A 15738-nucleotide genomic window follows, 5' to 3' on the forward strand; every position below is an offset into this window, starting at 1 on the left:
CCTCACAAACTTCACCCTCATCACCACAAACAACAGACAAATCACAATCACAAAGTAACACTTCAACATCAACAACAGACAAATCACAACCACAGACTAACTCTGCCTCTTCAACTTCAACTCCACAGTCACAAGATAAGCAAGATACAATACCAAATGAACAACACCCAAAACCAGAAGAACAACCACAAAAACCATCATCACAATCACAACAAAATCATCCACAACAAAATGAAAAACAAGATAATAAAAATACAAATACTTCTGATATTTCACATGATAAAACTAATGTTAGTTCTGATGATATTTCTGATAATCATAATAACCTTGATGGAACATCAAGTGTGTTTATGTTTTTTGCTTTTGTTATTCAGTTGATCTTCTTCTAATTATTGTGTTTCTCTCTTTTTCTTTTCGTATTCTTCTTTATCTTTTATTCATATGTCTATAAAATATTTCCTATATTTCATTCATGTTTAATGTTATTATAAAATTAAATTAATTCATATACATTTGAGATTAATGAATAACCAATATCATCAAAAATGACACGATAAAAGAATAAACATTGATATTAAAAGAAAATAAAAGAAAATGAATTAATAAATTCATAAGAAATAGAAAATGTCATGAATATATTATGAATGAATAAATAATAATGAAAACACAACATTTTAACATAAATATTATCATACAAATTGTTAGAATGGTTATTAATTAAATGAATAATAACATTTATAATCATATTTATATTAATCATATGTTGATTTATCATTATTGAAATAATGAAACAACAAATTAAAAATGAATATAAATAATTACGAAATAATTACAATATAAAACTATTGGATGAATTAAATATTTGATTAATCATATGTAAATATATAAAATATGAATAAAATAAGTGAAGTATAAGAGAATAATTGATATTAATATCATTTATATGATTCATTTATAACAATTTATTTTTTAATTTATTATTATTTCTTCTTTATTTATTTATTGTTGTTCTTCTATGAATTTTTATTTTCTTTTCTTATTCATTTTTTTTCTTATTCATCTCTATTTATTCTCTATTTAATATCACATTAACTCTTATTCTTCTTTTTATATTCTTCCATTTATTATCACTTAGTATTAATCTTGTCTACTTTTATTTTCTTCTTTCATTATGTATTTATTCTTTGAATTTTGTTCATTTTTTATTTGTTATTTGATCTAATTCAAATAACAAAATGTAAGAAATGACAATTCTTGTATAATGATTATTGATAATTTTTAATGGTAGTTTGTATTTATTAAAAGAAATCAAAACATAATTAAAGTATAATTATAAATATATTCGAATATTAATATGTTAGTATGAAGTACTAAAATAAATAAAAGTAATACTATACATTTTTATTATGTTCAATCAAAGAATTAAATTGAAAATGATTGAATTGATTATTTTATTTTGGTCTTTTTTTATTCTTCTTGATAAACACAAATTAATAATAGAATATAGGAATAATTAATAAAAGAGTAAGAAAGATGAAATAGAAACAAAAGAATAAGTATTTTGTTCAATGGTTTATGATAATTTTAGAATATACCAAACTAATTTTCAAAGATTTTTGGTAGTAGGCATTTCATATTTTTGTTTACCAAATTTAAAATATTAAAAGACTGAAATAATCCCAAGAAACACAATTTTGTTATAAATAAAATTTGATAAGAAAGGAAAGAAGATATTTAAAGAAAAAAAGAACAGAACTTCAAACAAGAAATCAAAATACATATATGAATACATTAAGTATAAAGTAAGAGATGAAAGACTTAATTAAGAAAGAAGAAGCTAGTAAGTAAAAGAAGTGAAAGTAGAAATGAAGAAGTACAAAACAGGGAATATAAAATAGGAAGAAATAAGCAAGAGAAAGTTAAGAGACTCTATCAAACAGATAGAGGAGATGAATAAAGAAATATAAAAAGAAAACAAAAACATGTAATTAGGAAATTAAACAAAGTAATGTGAAAGGATAATAATGAAAAGCATCTGATGAGATGACTATTTCCAAGAGTAGAATCTAAATAGAAAAGTAACACGGAATAAAAACTGTCATTCAAATGATTAATGTGGTGATCAAATGAATGAAGAAATTAAAAGTAGTTTGAAGTTGTTTTTTGTATTTATTACTTAAGGAAACATTAAGAAACCTTCATGATATACCACAAAGAAATATCATGAACAACTATCCAAATAAATTATTACCTCGAGTTCATGATCCGAGTGTATGGAATTCACATAATCGAAACATGTTACAATGAAAAGGGATATAAATTGAAAAGGAAGTTGAAGAAAGTAATAAAGAAAATAAACAACTCATAGAAGATAAATCTGTATTTAAGAAACAAGAAAAGAGAATATCAACAGTAGAAGATAAAGAATAGAAATAAATATAATTGAATAAATTATTTAAAATATTTATGATAAAAATATAAAATAATAAAAAATAAACATAATAATAAGAAGAAATGTATAAAGAATAGAATAATAAATATAGACATTATTATAATATTAAACAACAAATGGTTCTAACAATTATACAATAAATAAAATTGTATTTAATATTTATTTAATATTTTTATTAGTTATTATAAATATAACATTATTTCATTTATTATTTAGTTGTTTATTTTATTATTTTCATTTTTATTAATCTTTCATTATTTGCATTGTTCATTTCATTTAGTTATTCTTATTTCTTCTTTATTCTTTTATTATCCTTTCTTTTTTTCTAGAAGTATTTATTCTATGATATATTATATCATTTTTTAAGTTTTTATTCAATCAATTGTTATTTAATTTATTCTTTTTATTCTTTTCTTTATCATATTCACTTTCATATTTTATCATTATCATATCACTTCTTATTATTTATTTCTTGTTTATTTTATTATTAATATTTATTATTTCATTCTTTCTTATTCTTTTTATTTCTTTTTGTATTTATTTTTCTTTATTTCATGGATTATTTCATCACCATTCTCATTTAGTTTGTATTATATGTTATTTTTATCATTAATTTATGTAACTGAATGATTGTATAAAGAATAAAATTCCAAGAACATCACATAATATTTAAAACATATTCCAAATAAAGAAACATTTCATATCATTTAGTACTTTAAAAGATGTTGTACAGAAATTGTTATAAACACATTTAGATTATGGTTTATTATTTATTCATCTTATTAATTGTATTATTATTTTTATTTTATTTCATTATAATAACAATTTTAACATATTTATTTAACATATTAACTGTATTATGATAGAAAATAACAACATAATAAAATAGAATGAATAATAACATGAAAAATAAACAATAAACAATATAAATAATAGAAGATAAAACAACAGAATAATAAAATAAAGAAGAACGTAATAATATAAGAATAGTACTAATGAAATAAAACATGAATGAAATAAATGAAAGAATAAGAAAAGAAATTAATAAATAAAGAAAGAGAATGAGATAATAAGAAGGAAATGAAAGTACAAAGTTAAATAAAGAATAGAATGATACTTTTCAATTAAATTTTGAAATATAATACACAGAAATAATAATAAACGGGTATGAAAATTATGAAATTAATTAATATTATTTCATTGTATTTTATGTTAATTATTTTTACTCTTTTATTCTTTATTTTAATTTGATTTGTTTTTCATCTTATTTTTTGATAATAATGAATCAAATCATTAAAATGAATAATTAATAAGTTTAAATGAATGAAATAGAATTGTGAATAAATTATTATTTTACAATATTCAATCATTTGTATCATTTCAAACACGAATTAATTCATTTATCTAATCATTGAATATGAAAATAAACAAAGAAATAAAAAGATAGAAGTGACATTAAGAAAGAAATTAAGAAATGATAAACAACAAATAGATGAATAGAAATGAATGAATAAAATGAAAATGAGAAGATGATAGAAAGAATGAAATGAATAAAATAAAAAGAAAAATAAGAACTGAATAATAAATAAGAAATGTAATAAAATAATAAAAAGAAAAACTAAAAAAACAACAAAAATGGGAATAACACAATCAACATCAAATAACAAATCAAATGAAAAAACAAAAGAAATAATCAAACAAATAGAAGAATGGACAGAAAAAAGAATAAACAATATATTATTTGATTCAGATAAAGATGATTGGAATAAAAATACATCAGTATTTGATCAAAGAATAAAGAATAAAGAACATATAATAATTATTATTGAAGATTCAAGAGGAAATAGATTTGGAGGATATGTTAGTGAGCAAATTGATAAAACTTATTATTTTATAAATGATTCAAAATCATTTTTATTTTCATTAGAATCAAAAGGAAGAATTGAAGGAATGAAGAAATTTGATATTATAGACCCACAACGTGCGTTTTGGTTATATAACCAATCACATGATTATCTGTTTGAATTTGGATGGAGTGATATTCGTGTTTATAAAGAAAATAATAAAACAGAATCATATTGTAAACAACAATCATTTGAATATGAAGGAATAAGAAAAGCACCTTGTGGAAAAGAATATCCAAATCTTTTCACACCAAAACGAATCATAGTAATTGAAATGAAATGATTCAATCTTGATTAATTGAAAAGGAAATAAAGGTGTAGTTTATAAATATAATAAGTAAATGTTTTTAATAGTATTTAGTCATAACATTTTAACACAACGTTTTTATTTGATAAACTAAACACAGTCACTCCATTATTTCTTATAATTTAAACATTAATCATAAACACTTACTTTTCTTATGTAAGGATTGATGTTGGTGGATAATTCATTGTGAGTGAGACTTTTATGACAACGTTAATAACATACTTTTTGAAGAATTAATGCCTACACAGTTAATTATATTTTACAAACATTACTAATTGTTTAATCATACAAAAATTATTTCTCTCATAATACAAAACATTCTACCTTGTACCTTCATATTTTATAATATTTCAATTCTTCAAAAAAATTAATAAAGGAATTAAAGGTTAAAAATCAATTACAAAAGGATGTAAAGAATCTTTATTGAGACTAAACACACCTTTTAATATCCTCCTCTTAATCTTAAGACTAAATGAAGTGTTGATTCTTTTTGAATGTTATAATCTGAAAGTGTCTTTCCTTCTTCTAATTGTTTGCCTGCAAAAATAAGTCTTTGTTGATCAGGTGGAATTCCTTCTTTTTCTTGAATCTTAGCTTTAATAGCATCAATAGAATCATTTGGTTCAACTTCTAATGTAATAGTCTTTCCAGTAAGTGTCTTAACAAAGATTTGCATTTTCACTTTAAAGTTTCTTTTCACTCCCTTTTTATTCTTTTCGGAATCTTTTTGAAACATTTGACATCAATGACGTGTCTTTTTTTATTATAATAAAAAAATTATTAATTGTTATTTCTAATTATTATTTTTTATAAAAATGAGGTATATAACATAAATTAATTATTCCTTTAATTCTTTTCTTTTTTAATTAAATAAAAAGAAATAGATTATTCATATAATTTACTCAGAGTATTTTTCAAAAATAAGTAATATACTCATTTAACTGTTTATATAAATATAATATTGAAGAAGTTCAGTTTGGTATCAAATAAAAAAAGCAATCGAAGAGCTTTATGAAAAGACTATAAAAATAATTTTTGGTTAATGAAAAAGAATAATTGTAACAGAGGAACAAAAAATAAAAATGTAAAAAGAAAAGAAATGAGTCAGTGATGAAGAGAAAAGAGAAAATAAATGAAGAAGAATAAAAGAAAATTTGAGTTAAAGGATTAAACCCTATAAATTTTTTTAAATCAGAATAGTATATTATTGGAGTGAATTGAAGGGAAATATTAACAGATAAAATACTCACCATGAATCTTCTAGAAAGAAAAAAAAAGAAGTGAAAATCATTAATATTTTCACATTTTATTCAAAAAAAAACCCTTTAAGAGAAATACATATGGTAAAATAATAATAGTGTAATAGTAACAACATATTAAACAACAACCCTGAAAATAAAAATGGAAAAGCATGTATAACTGGATATAAAAAGGAAAAAAGAACAAAAAATAACATTAGTAAAAGAGTCATGTCTAGTACAGGAGTCAAAACTATGAAAGATTTCATGTTGAATAAATCCAACATTAGAAATATGTGTGTCATTGCTCACGTCGATCACGGTAAGTCAACATTAACAGATTCACTTGTTACACTTGCAGGTATTATTTCTAATGAAAAAGCTGGAGTAGCTAGATATACTGATACTAGACCCGATGAACAAGAAAGATGTATTACTATTAAATCAACCTCAATTTCTATGTATTATGAAATTGAAGATAAAGAAGATATCCCAGCTGATGCTAATGGAAATGGATTCCTTATTAATCTTATTGATTCACCAGGCCACGTCGATTTCTCATCAGAAGTCACAGCAGCACTTCGTGTTACTGATGGAGCTTTAGTTGTTGTTGATTGTGTTGAAGGAGTTTGTGTCCAAACCGAAACTGTCCTTAGACAAGCCTTAACAGAAAGAGTTAAACCAATTGTTATTATTAACAAAGTTGATAGAGTTATTCTTGAATTAAAAGAAGAACCAGAAGAAGCATATCAATCATTCTGTAGATCAATTGAAAACGTTAATGTCCTTATTTCAACCTACAAAGATGAACTTCTTGGAGATGTTCAAGTTTCACCAGGAGAAGGAACAGTTGCATTTGGATCAGGACTTCATGGATGGGCATTTACACTTGAAAAGTTTGCTAAGATGTGGTCAGCCAAATTTGGAATTGATAGAAAGAGAATGTTAGAAAAACTTTGGGGTGACAATTATTGGGATGCTAAAGCTAAGAAATGGAAGAAGAATGGAAAAGGAGATCATGGAGAAGTTCTTCAAAGAGGATTTGTCCAATTCTGTTTTGACCCAATTACTAAATTATTCAATGCTATTATGGAAGGAAGAAAAGCTGATTATGAAAAGATGTTAACTAACTTACAAATCAAATTATCAGCTGATGATAAAGAAAAAGAAGGAAAAGAACTTCTTAAGACAGTTATGAAATTATGGTTACCAGCTGGTGTTACATTACTTGAAATGATTGTTCTCCATCTTCCATCACCAGTTGTTGCACAAAAATACAGAACATCAAATCTTTACACAGGACCTATGGATGATGAAGCAGCTAAAGCTATGGCTAATTGTGATGAAAAAGGACCATTAATGATGTATGTTTCTAAAATGATTCCAACCAATGATAAAGGAAGATTCTATGCCTTTGGAAGAGTTTTCTCAGGAACAATTAGAACAGGAGGAAAAGCTAGAATTTGTGGACCAAATTATGTTCCAGGTAAAAAAGATGATTGTGTTATTAAGAACATTCAAAGAACTATGTTAATGATGGGTAGATATACTGATCCAATTGATGAATGTCCATGTGGTAATGTCATTGGACTTGTTGGAGTAGATCAATATTTGTTGAAATCAGGAACTATTACTGATTCTGATACAGCACATATTATTAAGGATATGAAATTCTCAGTCTCACCAGTCGTCAGAGTCGCTGTTGAAACCAAGAATCCATCAGATCTTCCAAAACTTGTTGAAGGTATGAAGAGATTATCAAGATCCGATCCACTTTGTTTATGTTATACCGAAGAATCAGGAGAACACATTGTTGCTGGAGCTGGAGAACTTCATCTTGAAGTTTGTCTTAAGGATCTTCAAGAAGATTATTGTTCAGGAGTTCCATTGATTGTTACTGAACCAGTTGTCTCATTCAGAGAAACTATTACAGAACCATCAAGAATTCAATGCCTTTCTAAATCAGCTAACAATCAAAACAGATTGTTCATGAGAGCCTTCCCATTTGCTGAAGGACTTGCTGAAGATATTGAAGCCGGAGAAATTAAACCAGATACAGACTTTAAAGAAAGAGCTAAATTCCTTTCAGAGAAATATGGATGGGATGTTGATGAAGCAAGAAAGATTTGGTGTTTCGGACCAGATAACTGTGGACCAAATTTGTTTGTTGATGTTACAAAAGGTATTCAATATTTGAATGAAGTTAAAGATTCCATTGTTAATGGATTTAACAATGCTATGCATGATGGAGTAGTTTGTAACGAACAAATTAGAGGAGTTAGAATTAACTTAGAAGATGTTAAATTACATGCTGATGCTATCCACAGAGGAGGAGCTCAAATGATTCCATGTGCTGGAAAGCTTTCCAGCACATGTGTCTTAACAATGCTATGCATGATGGAGTAGTTTGTAACGAACAAATTAGAGGAGTTAGAATTAACTTAGAAGATGTTAAATTACATGCTGATGCTATCCACAGAGGAGGAGCTCAAATGATTCCATGTGCTAGAAGATGCTGTTTCGCATGTGTCTTAACAGGAGCCCCATCACTTCTTGAACCAATGTATCTTGCCGAAATTCAATGCCCAGAATCAGCCATTGGAGGAATTTACACTGTCATGTCAAGAAGAAGAGGAAAGATTATTTCAGAAGAACAAAGACCAGGTACTCCATTATTCAATGTTAGAGCTTATCTTCCAGTCTGTGAATCATTTGGATTTACTGCCGATTTGAGATCACATACATCAGGACAAGCCTTCCCACAATGTGTCTTTGATCACTGGCAATTACTCAATGGTGATGTTACTGATGCAACATCAAAGGTAGGATCAATTGTTGCAGCTATTAGAAAGAGAAAAGGACTTCCAGAAGGTGTTCCAGGTTTAGATAAATTCTATGATAAGCTTTAATTGACTCTTTAATAAGAAGTATCTTTAAGTTTAAGTTATTAACAAAACAATTCATTAATATTCAATTTTTTATTTTACATAATTGTTTTATGTTATGAATGAAATAAAAATTAGTTAAAATTAATACTAATTAATCAGAAATATATAAAAGCATATTTTCTTTATTTATTTTATTTAAACACAATCAATTCATCATTATAATATTCAACATTATTCATATCATTTATTATAATAGTTTTATTCTTTTTTATCAATAACTTATAATTTTGTCTTTTATTTTATTTCTTTTATGTTGTGTTAATGAATATTTCCAGTTATTTATTTTCATTATACTTAAATTTAATTCATTTAATGTTATAATGACATTATCATAATTTCTATATCTTTCATTCAATATCGTGTTTTGTTTTATTTTCCATTTCTCTTTATTTAATATCACCTGTGTTTCATATAACATTTCCATTATTCTAAAGTAATATCGTTATTTGGTATATTTCATTGTTTGGGTCTTTCTTATTTTAATTTTCTTGTTAGAATCAAACATGATTTTATTTGTATTGATTCTGACTATTTCATTTTTATTGAATTTAATTCTTTCCTTTATCATAGTCATCATATATTTTAGGTACTTTATTCTTTCTAGTGCTTTAACTTTTATTCCTTCTTCTTCATATTCTTTTAATTTCATGATGCATTTTATTCTGTACCATTTCATTGACTAAATCTTCTAGTCTATTCATTTTCTTTAGGATTTCTTTTATTTCATCAAATTTATCTCTTATTATTTTATTTTGGAGATAGAGGTGCATACACATTGAAATCTTCTTCATATCATCTTGCAGATCCTGCATTCTAATTCCTGATTATATCCATCTATTATTAATTTCCATTATTAGTCGGTCAGCTTCTTTTCTTTGAAAGTAGTAATTAATGTTTGAACATTTTTCTACTTTCATTTCATTTCTTTTATTGATGAGAGTGTTAAGATATTCTTCATCAATTTCTGTAGAGTTATTCTTTAATATGATGTTTTTTATTATTGAATCACACTCTACTCTTCCTTCTATTATATCATTTATTTTCACTTTAATGTACCGTTTAGTGCTTTCTTTTATTTTATGTGATATTTTAATATATTTAATATATTCTTTTTCATTATTGACATTGATATTTATCACTTTTATTATACTTTCTATTTGTTCCCATCTTAATTTCTTATATAATTTCTTATTTAACCAATTAATTTCAAAACAATACAACACTTCAATTAATATTCTATTTCTTTGTTTTGTTGTATTTCTTGTACTTTCTTTGTTATTTATTATTCTTGATATTTTACATCTTCATTCATTTCTTTATTTGGGTTTCTACTTTTGATTTCTGCTTCTGTTGCTTGGATATTTTTTTTCTTTAATCTCTTTTGTATTTTCTTTAAACTCTTCTTTCGTTTTTTCAATTATCTTCTTCTTTTTTATTGAATATCCTTCTTGAAGAATATCGTACCATCTTTTTCTTTTACCTTCATATTTTTTAAGTATTTCTTCATATTCTCCTTTATTCCATTTACTTTTTATTCTTTTTATTCTTTCTTGTATATCATTTATTGTTATTCATTTATATTTGTTATTTGTATAATCTTTATTATTATTGTATTTATCTTGTTTCTTATTTGTTTTTCTTTGTGTCTTTCTCTTTCTAATTCATTTTTCCTTGGTGTTTCATTTATCATTACTATTATGTTATTTATTGTTATTGTCATTTCTTTCTTTTTTTATTGTATGACATTGAATTTTTATATCTTGTTTGCTTTTCTTTACAATACACAAATGATTTACACAGTAACCATGGTATTAAAATTCGTTGTATGTTCAAAATTGGAAAAGGATCTCTCAATTCTTCATTTCTAATAAAAAGCAATTAATTAAGTATTAATAGAAATAGCTTCTATTGTTCCTGGCTTAGTGGAGACTAATCACAATGAGTCTTCATCTTCAAGCAGCTCTAAGGTGTATGTTTCGTTGTGATAGAAGCAGTATTCCATGTCATTTATCATGTTTTTAACTACAATGGTTTTTCACTTCTTTCACGATGTCAATCTCAATTTTTAATTCTTTAATTAATCTATTACTTGAATTATTTATTAATCTATTAATTGAAATTACTACTGGAATTATTTTGACATCTTTTAATTTCTCTATTTTCATTAGAATATTCTTTAATTCCTTATACTTATTTCTTTTCTTCATTTACACTCAATTAATATTGTGATATTCAACATTAGTCATATCAAATATTAGACAAGTTTTGTTCTTTTTATCTAATACGTATATATCTGATATTTTGTGATATTGTCATTCACTTTTATGCATTATTTGTTTGTTCCATATCATTGTAATGTCTTTATATTTGAACATTGTTTCATATGGGGGTTTTTTATATTATTTATTTCATGTATATTTTCTTATTAATCAATATTATAATGCCAATATTGTCATGTTTTTCCATTTGTGATTTTTTTATGACAAATACAAGATAGTAGAATGTGTTCTACTGTAGCTATCTTGTCTTTACATAGTGGGCAGTATTTCAATCTTTCATTTTTCATTATTTTTGCTTTCTTATACCCACAAAATATTGCTCCATCTTGCATTTTAGTTAATTGTAGAAATGCATTTTTCTTAATATTGATTAAATTTCATGCTTTCACTGTAGTAGTTTTATCTACTCCTTTTGACTTGAACCATCTTCTAACATGTCATTTGTTTGATGACACTTCCATTTTTTGATGTATTTGCCAATAATTTTTTTATTTCTACTACTACTTCTTTTTCTTTTTTCATTTCAATCCCTTCATTTATTATTTCTTCTATTTTTGTTTCTGGGATTTTATGAATTAATGTTTTTAATTCTATTCCACATTCCTTTCTTACTGTACCATCTCTCTAATATGTTATTTCTTATTTCACATTCTCTGGTACAGTAGTACATCACTGTTCTTACTAATTCAATAACAAATTCATCATTTATGTTTATTAATCATTCACCCATTTATTCTAGAGGGAATTCTTCATTTCTTAATAAAAACAAAAAACAAATATTTACAATATTAATATTTTATCATATTAAATATTTTATCATTTAAAATGATGAATATTTCTTTTATTATGTTATTTAACGTACTTTTATCATTTTATTTGATTTTCATTTCATTTCTTTTATTCCTTGTATATTTATAGTAATTATATCTTTTCTATTCTCTTTTATTTCTTATTTTTATTTTATTATCTTATTTTTATTTATCATTTATTATCTTTATTAAATTAATTGATTGAATTAATGTTGATAAAACATGATAATTCAAATCATAAATAAAAAAGAGGTCAATTATTAGATATATCCTCAATTGGATTTTATGAATATTGAGAAGTGTTTATTTCACTTTCTTCAATATACTCTATTGGTGTATTAGAGTTTATTTCTAACATACTCGCATTAGATTGTTCTTCTTCTATTGTGCTGCCAGAATTGAATGTATAAAACATTAAGTCTTTCATATTTTTGATAATTATTGTTCGTAGGATTTTGGAAAAGTCTAATTGTAATTTCAGTGATTGTAATCTTCTTGCTGATTCTTAATGTATTAATCCATTTATTGATACTATAACAGGTATTATTTCTACATATATTATTTCTCTATTATTTCTTATTTTCTCTTGTAATTCTTTGTATTTATTTATTTTGTGAATATAATTTAACTCTAAATTATTATCTTGACATGTAACAACATCTATAATATATCATTTCTTTTCTGTAATATTTTGATAATATATATCTGGTCTTCTATCATTGAATGAGTTGTCATTAACCAATAAATCAATATTATAAGTTATAATCATTTCATCATTATTTATACATTTATGAGGATTATTAAAGTCAATTGCATCAAATTCATTAAAATGTGTAATTAATAAGTGTTTAAATATTTGTTTACAAACATAATCATGTTTTGATATTTGATTCTTTTTCATTACATCCTAACAATATATGACTAATAGATGCTATTGTGTTATGACAATGTTTACAATATTTTAAATCATCATTTTGGAGTATTTTAGATTTAACACTTCCTGTCATACTTACAAATTCTTGCATTTTTACTATTTGGAGGAATGCATTTCTTTTTATATTTAATGACCTCCAAGTGGCTACTGTTAATTTCTTATCATTAAAAGTGCCATTTGCACATCTTATATATTCTCCACATTTCTTTCCATTCATTTAAATATCTATCATTTAATTCATTATTTACCCATTCAAATACTTCCTTTACATTGTGCTTTCTTTCATTTAATTCTATTATATTCATTAATTCATTAAAATTAATCTTCTTACCAAATGTTTTCTTCATTCTTTTAATTATTCCATTTGGATTTTCTTTTATTACTTCTATCATTTCTCATATTCCTGTATTTTATATTCATGTTTTGATATTGTTTATACCTTCTTTGTGTGTTATTATGATATTTATTTCTATTATGATGACATTGTTTATTTCTATTGAAATTAATGAAAAAGTAATTATGATGATGAGTATGATTGAAGTAATGAGTAAAATGAATCATATAATTAATACTGCAATTGTTCTAGTGATAGTTATGATAATAGTCGTTATTACTGTAACAATTAGTATATCCCTATCAATATGGATGATACCTATTTTCACTCATTCTTCTATCATTTATATTTCTTGGTTGAATGAATTTCTCTTTCTTTGGTTATTTGTTTTTTTATATTTGTTGTGGTGTTTCGTGTAATGTATCTTTCTTTTTGGAACAAGTAAATAGTGAAGAATAATAATAATATAAAAAGAAATGAATATAAACAATGAAATTAATTCAAGAAAATAATATGTGAGTATGAAAATAAACAAATTAATAATAAAATCAAATAATAAATGAAATGATGTACTATTTGTAATGATAAAATAACAAGAAATGAAGATAGGATAATAAAATATAATGTAAATAAGAATGGACAATTTAAACATAAAATAATAAATGAATAATCAAATATTGGGAATAAACAATAAATAAAATATAAAATAAATATAATGAAGAAATGAAGAATAAAACAAGAGAAAATGAAATAAAAAATTCAATATCTACTTAAAGTTAGTAATTTTATTGACACTAGATGATTTTTTATTTCTGTTGCACTTCATCTTCTGAATGATATTGACTTATTCTATGTTTGATTTTCTTTACAAAATTCGATAATGTTATTTACTACTAACGGTAAATATAATTTGAAATGTTCTCGAAATTGAAAAAGGAATTTAACATTAGAAAGAAAAAGACAAAATAAAGAAAATAAAATTAAAGATGATGGATTTCTGAATATACTAATGAACGAATTTCTGAAGCAGTATAATGTGGATGAAGTACTTCAAAGTCATGTGAGTTATCACTTAACAAAGTACAAATTGCATAAATGTTTGCTAAAACATGAGGTCCACAATCGAATCCATTTGTTTGAAGGGGACAATGTGCTTTATGAAAAGCAATAGGAAAGCCAAAATAAAGAGATATTTTATTTAAAAGAATTTCTGCATGAAAAGTAGAATGAGAAGGAACACTGTCATAGTAATATCCAATTTTGGAAAGTATATCAATATAAAGAAGTGTCCAATGTGATCCATTATTTACAGTATTATTATCCGTTAAATCATTAACTGTGATAATTATGTGATGGTATTCTTTTGCATTTAAATCATTTAATAATTGTTTTTCATCTCCCAAACTTAATAATACAAATCCTAATGGATCGATTATCAAAATACCTTTTAATGGAAATTCCTTTTTGATGTATTCAATTTGATAACAAATTAAATTATCATTAAACCATCCATTTTTAACAAGTTTTTCATCACATGAATATAAAGTGACATCACCTATCGTAGAAATACTCATTCTTTATATATTTTTCAAAACTTCTGAATATTAGTATTATTTTTGATATTAATTTATTATTCTTTTTTTTTATTAATTAAAAAAATTAGAAAATAAATTAAATGAAAATGGTGAGAATAACATCTATCATCATAAAATAAAAACTCAGTTAAAAACATATCAACAATAATTATTTAAATCAACAAAATTACTATTAAAAGAGTTACTATTATGATAAAGATACAAATAAGGAATATTACAGAGAAAGAATATTTTTATGTTTTACAAATCAAAATTATAAAAATTTGAATTATTAATTAAGAAGTAATTTATTGTTATAAATAACAAATAATATAAAACGGGAAAAGAAATATTTAAGAAAAGGAGAAGAAGATAATAAAAAAGAAGATGAACTAAGAAAAAAGGAAAGAAAGATTCTTGATTAACATGACAGTAAGAAAGAATGAATTTCAAGGAGTTATAAGCAAATTAAAAGAGTGGATTCATTTAAATTATTTTGATATTATTTATAATAGTGAAATAGAAGAAATATCATCAAGACAAATAAATTCAAAAATAATTGGAAGAAAGAATATAACAATAATTGTTAAAACAACTGAAGGATTTATTTTTGGTTCATATCATCAAAATACATTAAAAATAACAAAAAATTTATTACCAATAAGATATAAACAAAACGGTGGATATTTTTTATTTACTTTTATTAATTTTTATGGAATTAAACCACAAATATTTTATACTTCTAAATATCAAGACTATATGATACTATATGATGATAATAGTGAAAATGGTTTAATTGGAATGTGTTCTGCTTATGATTTAAGAATTTCTAAATCATCATTTTCTTCTGAATTTTCTTTTATTTATGACACAAAATATACTTCTGATTTATTTGTTGGTAGAACAAAACCAAATACTTTTGAAATATCTAATATTATTATTCTTCAATGGTATTAATA

The 15738-nt window shown here is 23.8% G+C and overlaps 5 protein-coding genes across 5 annotated transcripts in view, besides 5 other annotated features; 3 read left to right on the forward strand and 2 right to left on the reverse strand.

Annotated features, from left to right (window-relative positions):
- The window catches only part of EHI_166690 (uncharacterized protein), a gene marked incomplete at both ends in the record, with an annotated part of 975 nt that extends 597 nt beyond the window's left edge, over positions 1 to 378 (forward strand). Inside the window, one exon of the mRNA XM_001913536.1 lies at positions 1 to 378. This exon is cut by the window's left edge and continues 597 nt beyond it. Coding sequence (XP_001913571.1) covers positions 1 to 378 — 378 coding nt within the window.
- Positions 379 to 5105: 4727 nt separating this feature from the next.
- EHI_166800 (ubiquitin, putative) lies at positions 5106 to 5399 on the reverse strand (the record flags this gene model as incomplete). The annotated part of the gene is made up of 1 exon (XM_648974.2): positions 5106 to 5399. One exon carries the CDS (start codon positions 5397 to 5399, stop codon positions 5106 to 5108), a length of 294 nt encoding a protein of 97 aa, XP_654066.2.
- Positions 5400 to 6132: 733 nt separating this feature from the next.
- On the forward strand, positions 6133 to 8810 carry EHI_166810 (elongation factor 2; the record flags this gene model as incomplete). Its single annotated transcript, XM_001913537.1, has 2 exons — positions 6133 to 8251; positions 8305 to 8810. The coding sequence occupies 2 exons, from the start codon at positions 6133 to 6135 to the stop codon at positions 8808 to 8810; spliced, it is 2625 nt and encodes an 874-aa protein (XP_001913572.1).
- Positions 8811 to 9117: 307 nt separating this feature from the next.
- Positions 9118 to 10114: a repeat region.
- Positions 10090 to 10698: a repeat region.
- A 19-nt stretch (positions 10699 to 10717) lies between these two features.
- Positions 10718 to 11872: a repeat region.
- Positions 11873 to 12176: 304 nt separating this feature from the next.
- Positions 12177 to 13356: a repeat region.
- Positions 13252 to 13631: a repeat region.
- A 554-nt stretch (positions 13632 to 14185) lies between these two features.
- On the reverse strand, positions 14186 to 14779 carry EHI_166820 (Ulp1 protease family, C-terminal catalytic domain containing protein; the record flags this gene model as incomplete). The annotated part of the gene is made up of 1 exon (XM_645437.1): positions 14186 to 14779. The coding sequence occupies one exon, from the start codon at positions 14777 to 14779 to the stop codon at positions 14186 to 14188; it is 594 nt and encodes a 197-aa protein (XP_650529.1).
- Positions 14780 to 15205: 426 nt separating this feature from the next.
- On the forward strand, positions 15206 to 15736 carry EHI_166830 (uncharacterized protein; the record flags this gene model as incomplete). The annotated part of the gene is made up of 1 exon (XM_645423.1): positions 15206 to 15736. One exon carries the CDS (start codon positions 15206 to 15208, stop codon positions 15734 to 15736), a length of 531 nt encoding a protein of 176 aa, XP_650515.1.
- Between the last annotated feature and the right edge of the window lie 2 nt (positions 15737 to 15738).

This window comes from Entamoeba histolytica, genomic scaffold, assembly GCF_000208925.1.
Source record: "Entamoeba histolytica HM-1:IMSS scf_1104750518823 genomic scaffold, whole genome shotgun sequence".
In the NCBI taxonomy this organism is placed as follows: Eukaryota; Evosea; order Mastigamoebida; family Endamoebidae; genus Entamoeba; species Entamoeba histolytica.